At 52.1% G+C, this 23,395-nt stretch overlaps 1 protein-coding gene across 1 annotated transcript in view; it reads right to left on the bottom strand.

Moving 5' to 3' along the window:
• Positions 1-613: 613 nt before the first annotated feature.
• Positions 614-23,395, bottom strand: part of iqgap3 (IQ motif containing GTPase activating protein 3) — a 144,636-nt gene continuing 121,854 nt past the window's right edge. Inside the window, exons 31-38 of the mRNA XM_041181762.1 lie at positions 20,794-20,896; positions 17,975-18,122; positions 13,459-13,546; positions 12,644-12,856; positions 10,699-10,865; positions 9,316-9,441; positions 3,302-3,410; positions 614-1,679 (exon numbers count right to left, since the gene is read on the bottom strand). Coding sequence (XP_041037696.1) covers positions 1,566-1,679; positions 3,302-3,410; positions 9,316-9,441; positions 10,699-10,865; positions 12,644-12,856; positions 13,459-13,546; positions 17,975-18,122; positions 20,794-20,896 — 1,068 coding nt within the window. The 3' untranslated portion in view covers positions 614-1,565. The remainder of the gene's footprint in view (positions 1,680-3,301; positions 3,411-9,315; positions 9,442-10,698; positions 10,866-12,643; positions 12,857-13,458; positions 13,547-17,974; positions 18,123-20,793; positions 20,897-23,395) is intronic.

Raw genomic sequence — 23,395 nt, 5'->3', positions numbered from 1 at the left:
AGAGCAGCGACGTTCATCAGAACCCAACCAATCGGAATAAAGACCCTGCCCCCCACCCCCCACTTTGTGAGCTTGGTGCTTAAAAACTAAACCATTAAGTATAGTGTTTATCTCACTTGAAATTTGATATCACTGGCCTAGACTGTAAGCTCTGCATCTGTTCTGAGATCCTGCAAACAGCACTTACTTAAAATTTTGGGATATTTTAATCGCTGGCATTAACTCAATCACTGCTGCAACTTTCTGCTCCTCAGCACTGAGCTTTCCCCAGTGTCTGTGGGACCTCCAGTGTCAGGCAGCAGGTGTAGAAGTTTACAGGGGGTGTGGGGGGGGTGCCACAATAATCTCTTGCCCTGCTCGTTAAAGAGATCCAGGGAGCTCCCTGTGAAATAGAGAGGCTCGATACAAGGGCCCTTACATAATAAACTGGGTTCTGTGGGGAACGACCTGCCGGCGCAAGGTGTTGAGCCTACACCGACTTCAAGAAAACTTTGCTCGGCACAAAGTCCTCTGGAAGGCGATTGGTTAAACAGAGATAGATGGGGGGGTGGGGGGGGGGAGAAAAAAAAAAGAAAATCGATGCAATTTACTCTTTAAAAATAAAACTCTCATTTAAAACTGAGGACTGCTGGTGAGAGAGTCTGGGGACAGCTGCCCTGGGGTGTCACACCCAGGCTCACTGAGGTTTGATTACACGTGGCAAAGGAAGATCGCGCTGTAGTGTTTCCAGGAGAGCAGCAGTGGGCTGGGTGGAGGGGTGGGGGGTGGGGAGAGGAAACTCTCCGAATTCTGGCCACACAGAGGCAGGTACCATGGAGTATCAAGACGACAGCTAAAGTTCTAAGCCCTGCGTTGACCACAGGCCGCCGCTATCAACAGCTCCGGGGGGCGTTCTGGCTAGGATTTGTCCGCAAACAGTTTAAAACCCAGCAAACGAGAAACTAGTGCAAATGGAACAGAGCTGCCTGGGCTGGATTACCGTAGCTCAGGGGGTCTGGGAGCCACCTTTCACTCTGCAAACCCACCCACCCCCACAAGCCCAGTTTAGACAAGACCCCAGGAGAAGCCCCGGAGTGCAGACTGGGAGGCCCTCCCCTGGGGTGGTGGGGACAGGGAGTCCCTGGTCCTGCGCAGGCGCCCTCTGTCGGAGCCCTTGCCAACCCGAGACCCGGGGCCTCACGGAGATGTCCCTGGGTAATTTCACGCCGTGCACCTGCAAGGGCAGTGGGCACTGAATGACCAGATCCAACACACAATCTTCTGTAAAAGAGTCCGATTAGGGGGAAATTTAAGGGAAATTAAGTGTCAGCGAGGAGTTAGATTCCTAAGTAATCCAGTCTCAGGGTTGATTCGCAGCATAAAACGTATATAAATAAATGCACTGGCACACGTGCCGCAGGTACTCTACTCTACTACCTCAGTGTCGGTGGCTGATTGTGTCTGCACAGCAGAAGCACAAGTTTCATACTTGCAAGGAGAAAGCAGCATTCCACTACGGCCATGGGGGAGGGACACAGAGCGAGAGAGAGAGAGAGAGAGAGAGAGAGAGAGGGATCCTTCCTCTGTCATTTCTTGAAGAACTTTTTGTTGAGCAGGAAGATCAGGAGATTGACGTTGACCTTGGCTTTGTCGAACATTTTCATCACAGCCACTCCTTCGTACTGCAACTGGAGTAGATCCTGCCAGGGCCGAAGAGGAGAGAAATCCCAGATCGACGTTACTTGCATTTTACACACAGGGTGGGGTTTAAACACAGTGAGACGTCCCGAGGCTCTTCATGGGAGCGAGTTAGCAAACAAAATTCAGCACTGGGGGGGGGGAGAAATTAGGACAGGTGACCTGAAGCTCGGTCAAAGAGGTCGGTTTTAAGGAGCAGCGCGCGAGGCGGAGGGGTTGAGGGAGGGAATCGAGAATGCCGGAGCTCAGGGCCCCCAGGCGGCTGAAGGCACGGCCGCCAATGGTGCAGCGATGGGAATCGGGAAAGGGAAGCCACAGAGGTCGCACTGCAAAAAAGTCAAAGTACACCAAGTCCTTTTTCCTTCCCTAATGTCCCTCGAGGGAGGGAAATCTGCCCTCCTTACCCGGTCTGGCCTAGACGTGACTCCAGACCCCACAGCCACGTGGGCTGACTCTTTTCCATGCCCTCTGAAATGGCCGAGCGAGACCCTCAGTTGTAGCGAACCGCGACCGAGGATCTGACAGCCTCCCGCTTGATGGCGCGATGGGTCCGTGCACCAGCCGCTGTGAACCAGGGCCGGAAGGTCCCAGAATCGGTCTCGGACTCGCCCCGAGGTGGCTGGTGGCCATTAGCAGCACCGGGGCAGCCCTGGACCAGGGAGTCAAAGACAAAGGCAAAGGTCAGCTCGTGTTCCAGCCCCTGACCAACCATCCATCCAGTGATTTCTGGTGGGAGCTGCAAATGCGTTTGGACATTGTAACGAGAGGAGGTTCAACTGTGATGCTATCCCCAGTCAAACAGCCAGCCGAAAAGCTGGCCACACCTGGAGAACTCTGGGCACCGTACCTAAGGAAGGATATATTGGCCTTTGTGGGAAGCGCAGTTGAGATTTTCAGGAATCATCCTGGACTTGAAGAGTTCGACCACAAGGAGCGATTACACAAACTAGAAGTTAGGAGGTTAAGGAGGTGAGATTTGATCAAAGTTTCCAGGATATTAGTGGGGACTGATAGGGTGTCGGGGGAGAGAGAGAAACTATTTCTGCTGGTCAAGGAGTCTAGGACTAGGAGGACAGGAAGTCAAAAAATTCCAGCCGGATCTGTCAGGAGTGAAATTAGGAAACATTTGCACACATGAGGGGGGTGGGAGAAGTTTGGAACTCTCTTCCACAAACACCAAGTGGTGCGTGACCAGTTAATTTTAAATCCAAGATTGATAGGTTTTTGTTATCCAAAGGTATTAAGGGATAAGGGGCAAAGGTGGGTGGATGGAGTTAGGGGCCACAGGTCAGCCCTGGTCTCACTGAATGATGGATCAAGCTCGTGGGGCTACATTGCCCGGAATCGCACAGCGCAGCTTCCTGCCTGACAGCAGGCGAGGGCAGGCAATGAGACGTGCCAGACGTCAAACTCGCTGAGTGCTGGAGCACGGTGCAGACAGAGTCTAGCATTAAGTGGATTCCAGCAGTTTTCAGAGCAGCAAGTTCCCCTGTCACAACGCAGACCCTCAGGTCGACTCCCCCCAAAGTTCTCTCCCCTGAAGGTGCAAACCTTTGCTAAGGTACTCTCGCCTGGCCTCCCACCTTGTGAAACACCCGCTGAACGCGGTGGGTACGGATCTCACCTGGTACTGGAGCTGGAACTTCTCCATGTCCACACCCATGAACCTGGCCTTCACGTCAAAGGTTCCCGCTTCCTCCCTCTGCACGATGTCAAAAATCACATTCCTAAATCTGCAACGAGACAGGAGTCAAAACTGGCATGAGAAGATTGCATCGGCAGCCAGCAGAGCAAGCTTGGTGTGTCTGCTTTATACAGCACAGACAATACACTCAGTCTCGCCAGGCGGCCAGATTCACGTACAAATTCCAGACAGGGAAGTAACAACAACAACTTGTATTTATATAGCACCTATAATGTCCCAAGATGCTTCACCAGGTGCAAACAAAAACGATGAGGTGGTATTAGGGAGAGGTGACCAAAAGCTGGGTGAAAGAGGTCGGTTTTAAGGAGAGAGAGAGAGAGAGAGAGAGAGAGAGAGAGAGTGCGAGAAAGAGAAGAGCGCGGGAGAGGAGAGTTGGAGAGGTTTAGGGAGGGATTTCCAGAGCTCAGGGCCCCCCCCAGGCAGCTGAAGGCACGGCCGCCAATGGTGGAGCGATGGGAATCGGGGGATGGTCAAGAGGCCGGAATCGGAGGAGCGCAGAGATCTCGAAGAAGGTCATAGAGCGAGAGCAGCTCAAGGTTACGGAGGAATTTGTTAACACAGATGAGAATTTTAAAATTGACACTTTGCTTAAATTGGAAGATGATAGCAAGTGTCCACACCAGCTTGTCCACTGAGTGCTCTGTGTAGTAACGTGGAAGAATAATTTAAAAATTTTCATTATTGTTTATTAAACTCGTGCTGATCTTTCCCCTCCCTATCTCTAACCTCCTCCAGCCCCTACACCCCTCCCTATCTCTGTAACCTCCTCCAGCCCCTACACCTCTCCCTATCTCGGTAACCTCCTCCAGCCCCTACACCCATCCCTATCTCTGTAACCTCCTCCAGCCCCTACACCCCTCCCTATCTCTGTAACCTCCTCCAGCCCCTACACCCCTCCCTATCTCTGTAACCTCCTCCAGCCCCTACACCCCTCCCTATCTCTAACCTCCTCCAGCCCCTACACCCCTCCCTATCTCTGTAAACCCCTCCAGCCCCTACACCCTTCCCTATCTCTGTAACCTCCTCCAACCTCTACAACCTCCTATCTCTGTAACCTCCTCCAGCCCCTACACTCCTCCCTATCTCTGTAACCTCCTCCAGCCCCTACATCCCTCCCTATCTCTGTAACCTCCTCCAGCCCCTACAACCCTCCGAGATCTCTGCACTCCTCCAATTCCGGCTTCTTGCGCATCCCCCGATTCCCGTCGCTCCACCATTGGCAGCCGTGCCTTCAGCTACCTGGGGGTCCCAAGCCCTGGAATTCCTTCCCTAAACCTCTCCGCCCTCTCTCTCCCCTCCTTTAAGAAGTCTTTTGAAACAAACCTCTTGACCAAGTGGCAGATTTAGATGAGAAAAGGCAGCATTAACGCTGGCAAGGCTGGTCCAATTGGTCTGTTGCTGTGCATTAAATCCTGTATAACGATGTCCGAATCTCTTTAACATGGTTTGGTGTTGAATTTTGTCTGACAATGCTCCTGTGAAGAACCTTGGGATGTTTTACATCAATACAAGTTGTTGCTATTGTGAGGGGTTTCCAAAGGAATAATAACCCAGCCATTAACACGATGCTACGCATTCCCAATGGTCTAAATATGCTCAGTTTCAATTTTGTCCCAGTTGATTGGAAGAAATTAAGCGGCCCAGGAGCTTTTACAAACCGTTTATCGATAGGTCCCTTGACAGCACAGCACATTTCTGAACTCACGTGGGGTAACACTGACCCATTTAAGATCAGTAACAACAAGTCTGCATTAAAGAACAGGCAGTGACCAATTGGCACAAACATACCAAGCCCAACACAGGTACTGATAGAAAACGTGTACCAAGAGGTCACTGAAAATGGCAGCACAGCAGGGAACAGACTCAGGGAGGGAGCAGGTAGAGGTACAGGGCACACGCTCAGGGAGGGAGCAGGTAGAGGTACAGGGCACACGCTCAGCGGGAGAGCAGGTAGAGGTAAAGGGCACACGCTCAGGGAGGGAGCAGGTAGAGGTACAGGGCACACGCTCAGGGAGGGAGCAGGTAGAGGTACAGGGCACACGCTCAGCGGGAGAGCAGGTAGAGGTAAAGGGCACACGCTCAGGGAGGAAGCAGGTAGAGGTACAGGGCACACGCTCAGGGAGGAAGCAGGTAGAGGTACAGAGCACTCGCTCAGGGTAGAGCAGGTAGAGGTACAGGGCACACGCTCAGGGGGAGAGCAGGTAGAGGTACAGGGCACACGCTCAGGGTGAGAGCAGGTAGAGGTACAGGGCACACGATCAGGGGGAGAGCAGGTAGAGGTACAGGACACACGCTCAGGGGGAGAGCAGGTAGAGGTACAGGGCACACGCTCAGGGAGGGAGCAGGTAGAAGTACAGGGCACTCGTTCAGGGGGAGAGCAGGTAGAGGTACAGAGCACTCGCTCAGGGGAGAGCAGGTAGAGGGACAGAGCACTCGCTCAGGGGAGAGCAGGTAGAGGTACAGGGCACACGCTCAGGGGAGAGCAGGTAGAGGTACAGGGCACACGCTCAGGGGGAGAGCAGGTAGAGGTACAGGGCACACGCTCAGGGGGAGAGCAGGTAGAGGTACAGGGCACACGCTCAGGGGGAGAGCAGGTAGAGGTACAGAGCACACGCTCAGGGAGGGAGCAGGTAGAGGTACAGGGCACACGCTCAGGGAGGAAGCAGGTAGAGGTACAGAGCACTCGCTCAGGGTAGAGCAGGTAGAGGTACAGGGCACACGCTCAGGGTGAGAGCAGGTAGAGGTACAGGGCACACGATCAGGGGGAGAGCAGGTAGAGGTACAGGGCACTCGTTCAGGGGGAGAGCAGGTAGAGGTACAGAGCACTCGCTCAGGGGAGAGCAGGTAGAGGTACAGAGCACTCGCTCAGGGGAGAGCAGGTAGAGGTACAGAGCACGCTCAGGGGAGAGCAGGTAGAGGTACAGAGCACACGCTCAGGGGAGAGCAGGTAGAGGTACAGGTCACACACTCGGGAGAGCAGGTAGAGGTACAGGTCACACACTCGGGAGAGCAGGTAGAGGTACAGGGCACACGCTCAGGGAGGGAGCAGGTAGAGGTACAGGTCACACGCTCAGGGAGGGAGCAGGTAGAGGTACTGGGCACACGCTCAGGGACGGAGCAGGTAGAGGTACAGGGCACTCGTTCAGGGGAGAGCAGGCAGAGGTACAGAGCACTCGCTCAGGGGAGAGCAGGTAGAGGTACAGAGCACTCGCTCAGGGGAGAGCAGGTAGAGGTACAGAGCACACGCTCAGGAGAGAGCAGGTAGAGGTACAGGGCACACGCTCAGGGGGAGAGCAGGTAGAGGTACAGGGCACACACTCAGGGGGAGAGCAGGTAGAGGTACAGGGCACACGCTCAGGGAGGGAGCAGGTAGAGGTACAGGGCACACACTCAGGGAGGGAGTAGGTAGAGGTACAGGTCACACACTCGGGAGAGCAGGTAGAGGTACAGGTCACACACTCGGGAGAGCAGGTAGAGGTACAGGTCACACGCTCAGGGAGGGAGCAGGTAGAGGTACTGGACACGCGCTCAGGGACGGAGCAGGTAGAGGTACAGGGCACATGCTCAGGGGGAGAGCAGGTAGAGGTACAGGGCACACGCTAAGGGGAGAGCAGGTAGAGGTACAGGGCACTCGCTCAGGTGGAGAGCAGGTAGAGGTACAGGGCACACGCTCAGGGGGAGAGCAGGTAGAGGTACAGGGCACACGCTCAGGGGGAGAGCAGGTAGAGGTACAGGGCACTCGCTCAGGGGGAGAGCAGGTAGAGGTACAGAGCACTCGCTCAGGGGAGAGCAGGTAGAGGTACAGGGCACTCGCTCAGGTGGAGAGCAGGTAGAGGTACAGGGAACACGCTCAAGGGACAGCAGGTAGAGGTACAGGGCACACGCTCAGGGGGAGAGCAGGTAGAGGTACAGGGCACACACTCAGGGGGAGAGCAGGTAGAGGTACAGGGCATACGCTCAGGGAGGGAGCAGGTAGAGGTACAGGGCACACACTCAGGGAGGGAGCAGGTAGAGGTACAGGGCACACACTCGGGAGAGCAGGTAGAGGTACAGGGCACACGCTCAGGGAGGGAGCAGGTAGAGGTACAGGTCACACACTCGGAGGGAGCAGGTAGAGGTACAGGGCACGCGCTCAGGGAGGGAGCAGGTAGAGGTACAGGGCACACGCTCAGGGGGAGAGCAGGTAGAGGTACAGGGCACACGCTCAGGGAGGGAGCAGGTAGAGGTACAGGGCACACACTCAGGGGAGAGCAGGTAGAGGTACAGGGCACACGCTCAGGGGACAGCAGGTAGAGGTACAGGGCACACGCTCAGGGGAGAGCAGGTAGAGGTGCAGGGCACACGTTCAGGGAGGGAGCAGGTAGAGGTGCAGGGCACACGCTCAGGGAGGAGCAGGTAGAGGTACAGGGCACACGCTCAGGGAGTGAGCAGGTGAGGTTTAGGTAGATTTCCTTTCACAGGACAGGGTACAACAGCTGAAACCATTCAGTGAGAATGGAGTTTGATATACAACTTTGGGTCAGTTTAGCAACTAGGTATGGCAACAAGATTATTGGAGAAGGGTGAAACCAATGCATCTGAAGGAAGAGCGTTGAGTTATTAAGTTGGTTCTAGGTGAAATCTGAACTGTTGACAAAGCTCAAATTGCCATGTGATTTGACACTGGAGTATATTGGATTATAGTTCAGGGATGGATCGCATGGTGAGAAGTCAGACACACGCCAGCATTTGCCAACCAAGGTGAAGGAATAATCGAATTTGTATTTCTAATACACCAGTCACAGCCTCAGGAGGTGTCGAAACGCTTTACAGCCAATGAAGTACTTTTGAAGCGTGGCCACTGCTGATCCTGTATCCATCGGAGTTTGGAAAGAACGAGAGGTGATCTTATTGAAACACGTCAGATCCCGAGGGGACTCGGCAGAGTCTTGAAAGGATGTTTCCTCTTGTGGGAGAGGCTAGAACTGGAGGGCACAGTTTAAAAATAAGGGAGCTCCCATTTAAGGCGGTGACGAGGAGAAGTTAATTTTTTGTCTCAGTGGGGGGTGTGGTGGGTCTGTGGAACCCTCTGTCCCCCGGAGAGCAGTGGGGGCTGGGTCAGGCACAGGCGGGGGGAGATGGATTCTTGACCAACAAGGGAGACCAAGGTTATCGGGGGTGTGGGGGGGAAAGAGGCCACAATCAGACCAGCCACGGATTGTGAGCAGGCCCCATGGGGCAGAACGGCCTCCTCCTGCCCCTCATTCGCATGCTGGGAACGTAGGGAGAGGGCGGCCGAATGTGCCCGCATGGACAGCGACCTGATGAGGACCCAAGCTGTCCGTCTCTGCAGCGCTGACCCCACGACCTTATGGCTCAAGAGGTGGGAGTGCGCGCAACCCACTGAGACGCATGACCACACAACGCAAATCCACAATATACTCACTTATCTTTCTTGTGTGTGGGGGGGGGGGGGGGGAAGAGAGAGAGAGAGAGAAGGGGAGAGGCAGGGGTGGGTTGGAGTGAGCATTCTCTACCTATAGATCACGCTGTAGCACGAGGAGCCAACCAGAGTCAAGTTTCACCATGGAATCCGGATGTAAAATGGAATAACCACCGCGACAAAAGGCTGTGTAGGTTTAAATATTGGTTTCTGCACCACTGGCTCCCGTTAGCGTCACCGACTGACGTGTCTCAGTTGACTGCGGTTGCTGACCTGTACTCAGGGTACGGTAGAACGCTGCCTCTTTCAAACCCAGCGGCCTATCTGGGTTCACACTGTGTTAGGCCACCTCAGAGAGAAGGAGCTGATCAAACCCCCCACCAACCCCACCGGTGTCTCCACGATGCCCTGTCTCCAAAGTTCACGCTCTGCTCCTTCGCCTCCTCCAGGCACTGGAAGGGATTTTGTTTTTTTAAAAATCTCAATTTTTTTTAAAATCGGCCCGACTTACTGGCTGACGGGCAGATCCTCGATGTCCAGCAGCACCCCCTTCTCTTGCAGTCGAGCGGCGGTGTAGTTCAGGGACGGGGCTTTGCCACTCCTCCCCTTCCCCTCTGCTGGCTTCTTCCCGGGGCCCCTGCAAAGGTCACAAGAGGGTTATTCACAGGCGGACAGCCACAGCGAGGGTGACCAGCCTGGACTGGGCAGGCACCAACCGCTTCCCTCCTGGCCCCACCACCCCCCCCAGCCCCCAACACACCCACCCCCCACCACCCCCACCCCACCCCCCACCACCCCAACCCCCCCCCCCAGCTCACCACGAGGAGGCTGACTCGATATCAAGGATGAGGGGGGAGGGGGCAGTTCCAAATCCAGGCTGGGCAATCTCTGCACTCGGGTCTCCGAAACCCTTTCCATTGCTGGGCCGAAGACAGCGTTTAGGGGCGTCGGGACCCCTCCTTCGCGGCTTAGCGGGTTAATCACCCGGTGTTGCAAGACAAGAGAGGCCAACCGCCGTGACCCACATCCGATCAGGGAGATGGGATGTCGCCCGGTTAGCTGGCCTGAGCCAGGATGGCAACCGGGGCGCTGAGTTGGGGGGGGGGGAAGGGGGCGGCAGAGAAGCGAGCGCCAGCCTCGGCCCCACAGCCTGCCCCCTGGCTGGCAAGCGTTGTGCGCCGGGACCGGACGAGGCCTCGGTTGCAACGCTGGGCACAGCCGAGGGTCTGAGGTTAAGGCTTAAAGGGCAACGGAATCGTTCGCAGCACCGGGCCTGTGAAAGTAAAGATCTGAAATGGCTGGTCGGGTCCGGAACTGCCTGAACAAAGGCGCAGTGACGTTCTTCAAACCCTCGCTGGGACAGTTTTGGAGGCCAAGGGGCAGAGTGTGGAGGCGGGGGGGTGGGGCGGGAGAATTGAAATGACAAGAGACTGGAAGCTCGGGGTCATGCTTATGGACTGAACGAAGGTGTTCACCAAACTGATGTTGCAGTATATTGAATCTCTGCTCCTGTCTCAGACTCCAATGGACGGAGATCAGCTGCCCACAGCGCTACCCAGACACCCTCCCCACCACCGCGTTTGCTTGAAACCCAATTACGGCGCTAATACTCCCCAGTTCCGAGAAAGGGTCGCAAGAGCTGAAGCACGAAACTCTGTTTCCCTCTCCACAGGTGCTGGGTGTTTCCAGCATTTTCGGCTTTTACTGCAGGTTTCTGGCCTTTTGTATTAGCTCTGAACTCTGACATTAGGCCTCCCACCTTGCCCCACCCCTGCCACCTCGCTGTTGACCTGCTGCGCACTGCCAGCACTTTGGGCTGTGACTGGAGGGCCTGGGTTCCAGCTACGAACAAACACCAGGTTAAACCCTGCCGCACGAGCAGCCAGATACCTACTGTCCCCTGGTTGCCAGGCTGTCCAGGCAGGTCTTGATGTACTGGTTGTAGTAGTCAATCTGCTCCTCGTAAAAGGCCGTCTTGGAGTTCATCCTGTGCAGCGTCTCTTTCAGCTTGGTCAGCTCGGCCTTGCGCTGCTGCCTGTAACGCCGGTGATTCTGGATGTCCTGTGACGAACAGAGATACCGGAGCGTGAGGCAGAGAGTCCGTCTGCACTACCCCCCCTCCCCCCACCAAGAGTTACACAGAATACGTCATACAGAAACCATATGATCACCGCCGACCTTGGGCCTCAGCTTCATTTTCCTGCCAACTCCCCATTTCCCCTAATTCCCCGAGACACCAAAAATCAGTCTGTCTCAGCCTTCAAATATATTCAACGATGGAGCATCCACAACCCTCTGGGGTACAGAATTCCAAAGATTCATAATACATTTCAGCCTCATTTCAGTCTCAAACGGTCAGCCCCTTCCCCTGAGGCTGCGCCAGGGAAACAACCTCTCAAGTCTCTCTTCCCTTCAGAGTCTTATATGTTTCAATGAGGTCACCTCTCATTCTTCTAAACTCCAGAGAACACAGGCCATTCAGCTCAACCAGTCTGTGCTGGCACGAGTGCTCCACTTGAGGGAGGATGGAAGGCGGCTCAACTATCAGCGTTAGACCTTTGCTGCTCCACCAGTTAGTGCATTGCACAGGGGGCCACTGTTCACGTGCTAGACAGTGGAGTGGGTATTCGACTGCGGGGGCATCATGACAGCCTTTGCTCTTTGCCCACAAAACATTTCCCTGCTGGGCTTAGTTGAGACCCTGCAAACAGCTGATGTTCCCCTCCTTAGCACAGGGGCAAATGCAGCCCCTATTAATGTCACCCAGCTACACAGCATTTTGTTTATCCATACACTGTGGACTGTGAATGTTTGTCAGAAAATATACTTCAATAAAATATACAGCAAAACAGCTCCTCAAATTCTGTCCTTTGCTCCTGTAGCTTACAAGTCTGGGAAGGAGATTTCACTCAAACACATCTTACATTCAAATATGCTCCACATTTGCTAACGGCTGCAAGGAGCTGCGTTTTAGAGCAATGGAATGCTTGTTTTATGATTTATTGATTGCTACCACAGAGCCACACTGAAGGGAGGGCAGATATCTCCCCAGGGGAGAAGGGAGCCGCCGAACAAATTAGTCCATGATTCACATTAACTGTTAGCAAGTTACAGCCCTCAAGAGTTTTTGTGCCCTAAGGGGAGTGTACTCCTGGGAAAGTAAAGAGTTTCCATCACTTGTCTCCAGCATATCCAATATCAAACACTCCCAGGACAGGTACAGCATGGGGTTAGATACAGAGTAAAGCTCCATCTACACTGTCCCCATCAAACACTCCCAGGACAGGTACAGCACGGGGTTAGATACAGAGTAAAGCTCCATCTACACTGTCCCCATCAAACACTCCCAGGACAGGTACAGCACGGGGTTAGATACAGAGTAAAGCTCCCTCTACACTGCCTCAGCTTTTTGTTTGTGCACTGGCTTCAGAAAAATCATACACTTGTTTAATGAAACACTAACTCGCACAGAGGAAATCCCTTTGAGGAAATCATTCCTATCACTTAGCACCAAATTGACAGGTGCATTAGCTGGGATACACTCGAATGTGTTATTTGTCTTTTTGGTGCATTAATTCTTTGGGCTATGACAGCCGATGGACTGTTTGATTATGGTCAGTTTTGTTCTCTGTGGAACACCCTTTAACGGGTGGAATGTCACTGGAGCCGGGTAAATTCACTTTGAGTTTACACAGTCAGACGAGAGGTACTTCTGGTTCTATCAAGCTGGACAGTCCCACGGGAGACAGAACAGCAATCGTGACCCGTTCCCTCACCCAGCCCTCCCAGCCCAAGGCCTCAGCAACTCTGCTGAGGAAAGGTTTCCCCTGTCCTCTCACCCTGGCTAGCTCATTGACCAACTGTTGGTAATCGTTGGCCGCGCAGACGAGGCCGACAGCTTCCAGCTTCCTGAGGCTTCGGACGATCTTCCTCTTCTTCTCCTCGATCGACAGGTTGTTGTCGAGGACCAGGGTCTGGTTTCGCTTCAGCTTCTCCGGAGTGCGCGCGTCACGCAGCGCTCGCTTCTGAACGAGGCGGTGGTGGTCTGCCACCTAGACACGGGGGGGGGAAAAAACCAGACAAACGGGTAAACCCTGCCCAGAGTGAAGACACTGACTCCGTGCGCGCGCGCACACCGCCTGACCAGTGTGTGATGGGGAACAAGCACATCGGAGGCAACGGAGCTTCGCACAGCCATTTCCCTTCTGGCCGGCTTGTCAGCCTTGGGGTGACACAGTGAGCCAATCTCTTTCCCGGCGGACTCAATAACTGGGAAGCAGCCTGCTGAGGGCATCAACTCCGCTCTATTCCAGTTACCCTTTTTGCCACTTCACCCGAGAACGGCGTTGACATTGACACAGGGTGAGTCGGGAGAAGATCGCAGGAGACTGCCCTTAGCTGTCGGCAACACTGGATCGCCGCTAGAAGCAGGAAACCCTTAGCCAATTCGTCCCCTCTCCAACCCGACCGGGGTGGAGGGGGTGGTGGTTTGGGGTGCACTGAGGCCAAATCCACTACCTCTCACCGAACTCCACCGGCTCAGTACACTGAACCCCAATTGTCCTCAGCACATCACGCCATGCAGGTGCCCACTGAGGCATTCAGGATCTGCTCCAAAGCTTCCTTCCCCCCCCCCCCCACCTGCTGGACTTACCTGATCCTTTGAGGCCGACGTCTGTAATATTTCAGCTAACGAGTCTCCAGTTTGCGACCTGATTACGTCTACGATTAGCTGCTTGGTGCTACAGTGACAGAAGCAGGTTGATAAACATGAATCCTTCTAATCAGTTTTAAACATTTTACTTATTTTGAGTAGAAGCCGGCAGAGCCCAAGGATTAGGAAGAGAGATTTGCAGCCTCAGAAAAATAATATTCAAACCGTCCGATATTTTCTATTACAATCAAGGAGGTTAATCCAAACTTTAATAAAAATTGGTTAGGGCCCAGCGGGAGCACTGTGTCTGATTTCAGGCCCCGCACTTTGGGAAGGATGTCAAGGGCCTCGGAGAGGGTGCGGAGGGAGATTTACTCCGAATGGGACCAGGGATGAGGGGCTTCAGTTCATGTGGAGAAGCTGGGATTGTTCTCCTCAGAGCGGAGAAGGTTGAGGGGGAGATTGAATTGAGACGTTCAAAATCAGGAAGGGGGTTCGGACAGAGTAAATAAGGAGAAACTGTTCCCACTGGGCAGGAGGGTCGGTAGCCAGAGGGGACACAGATTGAAGAGAATCGGGAAGGGAGCCAGAGGGGGAGATGAGGAGAATTTGTTTTTATTTACACAGCGAGTTGTTGTGATCTGGAAGGCGCTGCCTGAAAGGGCGGTGGAAGCAGATTCAATAGGAACTTTCAAAAAGGGGAGGAATCGGATAAATACTCGAAGGGGAAACATTTGCAGGGATGGGGGTGCGGGGAGAGCAGGTCAGGGGAGAGGGGTGGAAGAGTAGGGCTAATTGGTGACCTCTTTCAAAGAGCCAGCACAGCCACGATGGACCAAATGGCCTGCCTCAATGTTGTAGGATTCTGCAAGTTTTCTGAAACACTGATTGTGATCTACCTCCCTTATTATTAGGCAACATGAATACACCGAGTCTCTGCACTCTGGCACGTGCCTCTTGTACTAAATCTCCGAAATCTGTATCACAGTGCAAGCACCAATCCCAAGTGTCTGCGAGATCAGCGTGAGGTATGCAAAGGGCAACTGTCTTTTCAATTCATCCCTCATCTCTCTGCTGGGGGATGTGGCTGGACACTGTTGCTTTAGCTAAACATGGTTAGGAAATAGAGACAGCTCAAGTAAATCATTTTTTGTGTTTGTGGGTGTTAGGAACGAGTGCTGGCTTTAAAGTTTAAGTTTGATTTGTATTTCTGTATTTGAGAGTCAAGAAAAAGGTCAAGTTGAGCTTCAGTTTCACTTTAAAAAGGTGCCTGCATTTCTAATGAGAGTTTTATGAGATTAAAGCAAACAAAAGAGTAGAAAAAAAACTGTGCTATTGCCTAGCAACAGGGGTCCAGAGAGGCAGGCCCCACCCTCACAAAACTAAAGAGGGAGCAGTTTGAGCTCAGTTGGGAGCCTCTGCCAGGCAGAAGCAACCTAGAAGGGACAAATAACCAGTCCCAAACCAAAGCTGGTTGGAAGTAGCTGCCAGAGACAGACTGGAGCAAAGGGACAGATAGCAAGTTCCAAGCTAAAGAAGAAAGCCCCCGAATCCAATGGAGTGGAACAGGAGAAAGTCCCAAGAAGACCTTCTAGTCAAAGAAAGGGCAGGAACCTGGTAACAGTCTTGTTAAGTGAAGTTAAAAGTGAGGAGCAGGGCTCCAAGCTTCAAATTTAAAGAGGAAAAAGCCGTAGGAAGCAGATTCAAAGCGATAAAGACTCGGAAGGTCCAATTAGACAACTGAAGGTCTGTAACCCTTTGCTATGGGCACGTGAAGAAATGGTGAACTGTTGACAGCTGAGTCGGAGAGAGTGTGAGTGTGTGTATGGAAGGAAGTTTGAATGCACGTGGTGATCCAGTGGGGGAGGATCATCAGAGGGAGAGTTCAAAACCCTGGAGTTGGACCCTTGCAGAATGTGTCTGAGAGAAAGCGTCAGCTTGGGAGAAGGTTCCAAAGTGAGTTCTTGGGGAGTGGAAATTGGAAACCCTCGTGTGAAAGACAGAGTTCAGTGAATATTGTGAGCAATTTTGGGCCCCGTATCTCAGGAAGGATGTTCTGGCCCTGGAGAGGGTCCAGAGGAGGTTTACGAGAACGATCCCAGGAATGAAAGGCTTAACATATGAGGAACGTTTGAGGACTCTGTGTCGATACTCGATGGTGCTTAGAAGGATGAGGGGGGGATCTGATTGAAACTTACAGAATACTGAAAGGCCTGGATAGAGTGGACTTGGGGAAGATGTTTCCATTAGTAGGAGGGACTAGGACCCGAGGGCACAGCTTCAGAGTAAAGGGAAGACCTTTTAGAACAGAGATGAGGAGAAACTTCTTTAGCCAGAGAGTGGTGAATCTATGGAATTCATTGCCACAGAAGGCTGTGGAGGCCAGGTCATTGAGTGTATTTAAGACCGAGATAGATAGGTTCTTGATTGGTAAGGGGATCAAAGGTTACGGTGAGAAGGTGGCAGAATGGGGTTGAGAAACGTATCAGCCGTGATTAGCTGACTCCAATGACTCTGTTTAGTTGTGTGGAGGGCGGCTACTGAACAAACAAATAAAAGCTAGGGTCTATCAAGCTGGGTTCCACTCTTGGATCAGGATTGCCCAGTGGTCGGTCGGTCGGTCGGTCGGTCGGTCGGTCGGTCGGTCGGTCGGTCGGTCGGTCGGTCGGTCGGTCGGTCGGTCGGTCGGTCGGTCGGTCGGTCGGTCGGTCGGTCGGTCGCACGCACGCACGCACGCACGCACGCACGCACGCACGCACGCACGCACGCACGCACGCACGCACGCACGCACACACACACACACACACACACACACACACACACACAGTCGCAAATCTAGAACTCAACCACCCCCCCCCAAAAAAAAAATTCTATCAAGGTCATTATTTGAATATTTCAAAACATAGATTGGCAGATTTTTAGAAATGAAGGATGTGTCTTAGTTCTGATGAAGGGTCATCCAGACTCGAAACGTCAACTGTGTCCCTCTCCGCAGATGCTGTCAGACCTGCTGAGTTTTTCCAGCTATTTTTGTTCTTGCTCTAGATTTCCAGCATCCGCAGTATTTTGCTTTTTATTTTGACGGATTTTTGTTGGGCCAAGGGGGCTTGAGGGATAGGTAACTAAGGTGGGTACACGGAGATACAACACAGGCTGGCCAACTGAGTAACAGAACAGGCTCAAGGAGCTGAACTGTCGTCTCCTATTCCTGTGAACTGCTTTGATTACGAGGACCCACTGCGTATCGGGACAAGTGTTTCACTAAGGAATCTGCATGAGTAACATTACGCCCCATACACAACATGCAGGATAGACTCCGGTCGGAGATAATGGAAGCCAGAACAATGGAACCACTTAACTAATTCTCTGGTGGTGTGGAGGGGAAGGGGAAGGGGAGAGTGAGGTGAACTGCAAGCCACAGCGATGGGGGCAGGGGCCTACTACAGGTTACTGGATGGATGAGCAAGTGCCTTCCCTCGTACATAGTTACTTCCAGAGGTTCAGCCACAGCACAAGCGAAGATCTCCCCCTGCAACGCAATCAATTCCTAAAACCACAGCCGAGACGTGACAACCCGGCCACCATGCGGCTGCGTTAGACACTGGAGCTATTGTCAAAGGGTTTAGTTTTGGGTTGCTTCAGGCCTCTTCTCTGCACGTCAAAACGTCTGGTTCGATTCCCTCACCACCACCGCCACCCCTGCTTCCGCCCCTAGCCACCCCTGCTTCACTGCATTTCACCAAGCCTGCAAATCTCTGCGCTGGTATTAACAGTCCAACGTTTCTGGCCATCACAGATTCCAGCGCACAGTGGCAACCCAGTCACCACAGGCCCCAGTGAGATGTACAAAACATAGCTTGCAGCCGAGGCTTCTCCTTAAAGGGAATGAGTGCTGAAAAAAAAAATGCTACTTTTCATAGAATAATACAGCACAGGAGGCATTCAGCCCGTCATGCCTGTGCTCACTGAAAGAGCTATCCAATGAGTCCCATTCCCTCTAGCCCTTTCTCCACAGCGCTGCACATTTCTCCCATTCAAGTATATATCCAACTCCTTGTGAGAAGTTACCACTGAATCTGCGTTCAGGCAGTGCGCTGGAAATCAGAAGACATCCCTCCTGAAACAAAAATGCTCCTCGCTTCACTTCTGGCTCTTTTGACAATTACCTCATCTGGTAAGTGTTCAGGGAGGTCTTGCGGCGCAGCGGTAGTGTCCCTACCTCTGAGCCAGAGCCTCCGGGTTCAAGTGCCACTTCAGGGCTTGACAGCCCTGGAAGGTGCGTTCAATAGCTTGGTCAAACAGTTTGATTACCAGCCTGTAAATCTTTCCAATACTCCTGTTGGCAGGCGGTAAGAGCGAGAGAGTTTTCTGGTCAGCCATACTGCAGAAGGCAATGGCAAACCACTGCATTATTACAGGCCAATCCAACAGAAGTCCCTGGTCGCCAATACCTTATAGGGCGTGGTACCTGGACGGGGAGGAGGAGGTAAATGTCCGCCTGCTACTGCCTACACACCTGAGCAGCAAACCTCTGGCATCATTCGCCCCATCACCTTTCTTATAAATGTCAAATTTGTTGGTGAGCGTCAGTGAAACCTCCATCTTGTTGAGCTGGGTCATGGCTTGGTCAGCATGGGGGTCGTTTGCATTGACAGAACCTTCACCTATGGAAATGGAAGCGATGGAGAATTAGTGATGGAGTTGCCAGGATTCGTTATGCAGCATCTCAGCTTCAGCACAAGCAGGGCTATCGAGAATTGGATGTCAATTACTCCCTAACCTCCTCACTGAATTCCCAGCACAGGAACAGGCCATTCGGCCCATCTGCTCCGTGCTGGCGTATCTGCTCCACATGAGCCTCCTCCCACCACCCCCCCACCTCCCTTTTCATCTCGCCCCATTAACACATCCCTCCTATTCCTTTCTCCCTCCTGTTTATCTCGCTTCTCCCTTAAATGCATCTCTGCTACTCGCCTCGCCCGCTCCCTCTGGGAGCGAGTTCCACATTCCCCCTAAGATTTGCCCTAAGATAAAAGCAGAATACTGCGGGATGCTGGAAATCCAAAACCAAAGCATAAAATCCTGGAGAAACTCAGCAGGTCTGGGAGCACCCATGGAGAGGGGAAAACAGAGTTAATGTTTCGGGTCTGTATGACTCTTCTTCAAAGCTCTGAAGAAGTCATACAGTCTCGAAACGTTAACTCTGTTTCTCTCCACAGTTGCTGAGTTTTTCCAGCATTTTCTGTTCCGTGTCCTCCTGATGTGCCAACGGCGGCAGGATCGAGGACCAGGGGCTGCAAGATTTAAAGGTGATTGGCAGAAGAACTAAAAGCAACATTGAGAAAAAAAAACTTTATTTAGCGAGCGGAATGCAATGTCTGAAAAAGGTGACGGAGACAGATTCAATTGTGCCTTTCGAAAGGGAATTGGTAAGCGCCTGGATCGAAAAAAATTTTAGGGCTAAGGGGAAAGTGCAGTGGGGGGGGGGGGGGTGATGCGTGGGGCTAACAAATCTGCTTTTGCAGAGAGCTGTCACAGGCCCAATGGGCTGAATGGCCTGCGTCTGTGCTGTAACCACTTTATGATTCTATTCTATTTATAAAGTTACTACTTTACAGTTTGAGGCCCCTAGCTTCTCCCACAAGTGGAAACATTCCTACACTTACCCTAACAAACCCTTCTATAATTTTAAAGGCTTGTCTCAGGTCACCCCTCAGCTTTCTCTTTTATAAAGAGAAGGGCCCCAGCCTGTTCAGTCTTTCCTGAAGGTCACAGCCTGCAGCTGCCTGGACCTTCGGCTCTGGAATTCTTTCCTGAAACCCCTCTGCCTCTCTCCCTTCTCCTTTAAAATGCTCCTTAAAGCCAAGCTCCCTGACCAAACTTTCGTCCACCTTCAGTCGCTGGGTGTCAAGCATTGCTTGATAATGCCCCGGCAAGGTGGCCTGGGATGTTTTACCATGTCAAATGCGCTATATAAATGTGGGTTGTTGATGGTAATGTCACTGGACTAGTAATCCGGGCACCACACAAACTGCAGCCGTTCAAGAGATGGTCCACCCCCACCTCCTCAAGGGCAACGAGGGATGGGCAATACACGTCAGCCGGAGAATGAACTCTCTCTTCCCCAAGGTGGCTTCAGGCTATTTAAACACAAGAGGCATCACCACCCATCCTGACCCTGCCCTCATCCATCAAAGAGCCACGGATGTGACATCCCCAGCAGAGGGTACTTGACAGGGATCAGGAGCAAGAGACACTGATGGACGCTGACCCAAATTAAGTGAACAGCAGAGCCCAAGCACACAGCCTGGCGTGTGGGCTTGTGCATGGGGCTTAGGGCCACATCAGGTGAGTACGTGGAAAGAAAGAGGGGCATTACATTGATATAGCACCTTTCACAATCTCAGGAGTTTTACAGCCAATGAAATGCAGTCACTATATCATTTTTATATATTTTTCTTTTCCCACCTATTTCTATTTTTAAATGTATTTCCATTCATTGTTTTATCTCTGCCTTTTAGCCCATTTCAATCCCTTCCCCCCACCCCACCCCCACTAGGGCCATCTGCCACTTGCTCGTCCTGCTTTCTACCCTTAATGTCATCATTAGCACATTCCATAGCTAATATCACCACCGTCAACGCCCCTTTGTCCTTTTGTCTATGACATCTTTGGCAATCTCTTCTTTGCCTCCACCTATCGCTGGCCCTCTATCCAGCTCCACCTGTCCTACCCCCCTTCAACCAGCTTATATTTCACCTCATTGCTATTTTTCCTTAGTTCTGGTGAAGAGTCATACGGACTCGAAACGTTAACTGTGTTCCTCTCCGCAGATGCTGCCAGACCTGCTGAGTTTTTCCAGCTATTTTTTTTGTTTCAGATTTCCAGCATCCGCAGTATTTTGCTTTTATATATAAATGTAATCACTGTTGTATTGCAGGAAACGGGGCAGACGCTTGGCAGACAGCAGGTTCCAACAAATTTCAACGTGATAACGGCCAGACAATATTCAGTAACATCGGCTGGGGGGTAAAAATTACTCCATCAACCACCACCCCCTTCTTCCAACAGGATGAGGAGGCAAATGGTGGGTGGTGGGGGGGGGGGCTTGGTTTAAGACCTCACCTGAAAGACAGCACCTCTGACAGTTCAGCACTCCTTCGGCACTGGGAGCGTCAGCCTGAATTAAGGGATCAAGTCCCTGGACGGCCGCCAGACTCAGAGGCAAGGCAGCAACACACCGAGCCAAAGGGTAAACTCGCTTCAATCACTCCCTGCATCCCTAAGGGTCACGGATTCAGCAGCACAAAAACATAGAAACAAAGAGCCACTTGCCTAGGAGTGATTCGACTGTGGGTACGTCGCCCAGATCCTTCAGCAGTTCATGAAGAGGGTCAGTGTGTTCGGAAGTAAGGGAATCCTGGTGCTGGAGCAGCAACTGGGAAAACACAAACAAAGGTTACACTTCACAGACGCTGCCAAACACGGTCAGTGTGACGTCTCAAAGGAAAATCTGTAAGCGTGGGGAACGGGCCATAAATAACGTCAGGCAGTGGCGGTGGAGGCTGCTGCTGCCGCTCGGAGGTTGGTTAGGAGCACTGAGCAGTGTAGAGAGGGGAGCTCTGTGCTGCTTCCTGGATTAGAATTGAGGGAGGAGGGAAACCCATAGTCGGAGGCAGTTGGTCCTTGGGAGAATCTGGGTCCCAGAGCTGGAAGCTAAAACGCCCACCAGGCTTTGCAGTTTGCAACGTCTAGAGATAAAAAGGTGAAGCAGCCCAGCAAATGCTTTAAGGCAGCCAAACCATTGAATCGGCCCTCAATCCCACCAAGTACTTCTCAGTCCACCTATGAATCGATGGGTTACTAAGTACACTTGGCAGCGTGTGAAAGACCCGGAGCCCAGCTCGGATCACAGGGGGGTCCCTGTTGTCACGCCTCGGCTTAAACCATTATACCATTTGACATTGGGTAGTCTGGGCACGCTGGCGAACACAAGGCGTTACTAAGAATAGGAGGAGACGATTCAGCCACTCGAGCCTGCTGTTCTGTTAGATCGTGGCTGATCTGTGTGGTATTTACCCGTTTTTACCTCTTATCCACAAAATTCTATCCTTCTCAGTCTCGAAAATTTCAACTGATCTCCCGGCACCCCCAGCCTTTTTGAAGGAGAGAGTTCCAGATTCCCGCTCCCCTGTGTGTGTGTGTGTGTGTGTGTATGTGAGGTGCTTCCTGACATCACCCCTGAACGGGCCTGGCTCCAATTTTAAGGTTCTGTCCCCTTGTTCAGGATTTCTCCAACTGGGGAAATAGTTTCAACAACCTTAATGACCAAGGTTCTGTAGAAACGAAGCATCACTTCCCACGTCCCTCGAGGTAAAGGCTAGATGTTTCAGTGATCTGCGCACTTGGATCCCTAAACTCTCGGCACCTCTGCTCTCGCGATTAAGAAAATATTGTCTTTCTCAAGATCCATGTGACCTGACGCTCCCCCACACTGAACTCCATCTGTCATAGTTCTTCCAAACCATTTAATCCAAGTCTCTTTTGTAACGAACCGCCTCCATTTACACAACCCACTGTGCCTCCTGGAGAACATAATCCTCGGGGTACCACGTCCTGCCAGGTGAAGAACGTTCCCTCCGTCCCCACTGCCTCCTACTTCCCAACTATCCCAAGGTTTCCTCCAATTCCGTGGACTTGCATTTTTGGCTCATAAGTCATGCACCACCTTACCAGCTGTGTCGGAGGTGTCCGTGTAAACAGCAGACACTCCCCTTGCCCACTGGGCTGGTGATCTCCTCGTTCGTCAGATATGTCTTCACAGACTCTGGTCAGCTTTCACTAGTCCCAAGCGCTCAGTCGCTCGGTCCCTAATGTTCGATTCCAACAGCCTCTCCAAAATTAATTCTAAACTGACAGGTCTCAGCTTCTCCCTCCCTTTTTATAAAATGGAGTGACAGTTGCAATCTTCCAACCCAAAGGCACAATTCCTGAATCTGGAGCGGTTTGAGAAATTGCTCGGATCGTTTGCTGTACTGCCCTGGTGTCACTGCAGCCAAGAGGCACAACCCTAGACTCGCCCCAGTCCTCAAATAGTTTTTAAAAAAGGGTAAAAGACCTCCTGGTCGCTGGCCATTTCAACACTCCACCATGCTCTCATGCCCGTCCTTGGCCTGCTGCATTGTTCCAGTGAAGCTCAACGCTAACTGGAGGAACAGCACCTCATCTTCCGACTAGGCATTTTACAGCCTTCCAGACTGAATATCGAGTTCAACAACTTTAGATCATGAACTCCATCCTCCATCCCCACCCCTCTTCTGTTTCTTCCCCCTTCCTTTTGTTTTTTCCAATAATTTATATAGATTTTTCTTTTCCCACCTATTTCCATTATTTTTAAATGTATTCCCACCCATTGTTCATCTCTACCTTTTATGCCCTTTTAGTAGTATTTCACCCCACCCCCACTAGGGCTATCTGTACCTTGCTCGTTCTGCTCTCCAATCTTAATTAGCACATTCCTTTAGATAATATCACCACCTTCAACACCTCTTTGTTCTTTTGTCTGTGACATCTTTTGGTTATCTCCACCTATTACTGACTGCTTGTCCCTACAACCACCCCGCCCCCCCCTTAAACTAGTTTATATTTCACCCCTTTCCTATTTTTACTTAGTTCTGTTGAAGAGTCATACGGACTCAAAACGTTAACTGTGTCCCTCTCCGCCGATGCTGCCAGACCTGCTGAGTTTTTCCAAGTATTTCTGTTTTTGTTTTAAAGAAAGGGTACACGTGATAAATAGACACTTGGGCAAGTGCTACTAGCGTCTGTGGAACTGTACTCGGCACGTCAGTACCCTCGTGATGAGGGAGAAACCCAGCATTCCAAACCCTCGAACGCTATTTCACGGCTATCGCTCCGGGCAACACGCGGCTTCCCG

The sequence above is a fragment of the Carcharodon carcharias genome (genome assembly GCF_017639515.1).
Source record: "Carcharodon carcharias isolate sCarCar2 chromosome 36 unlocalized genomic scaffold, sCarCar2.pri SUPER_36_unloc_2, whole genome shotgun sequence".
In the NCBI taxonomy this organism is placed as follows: Eukaryota; Metazoa; Chordata; class Chondrichthyes; order Lamniformes; family Lamnidae; genus Carcharodon; species Carcharodon carcharias.
This window is presented reverse-complemented; position numbering and strand designations above follow the sequence as displayed.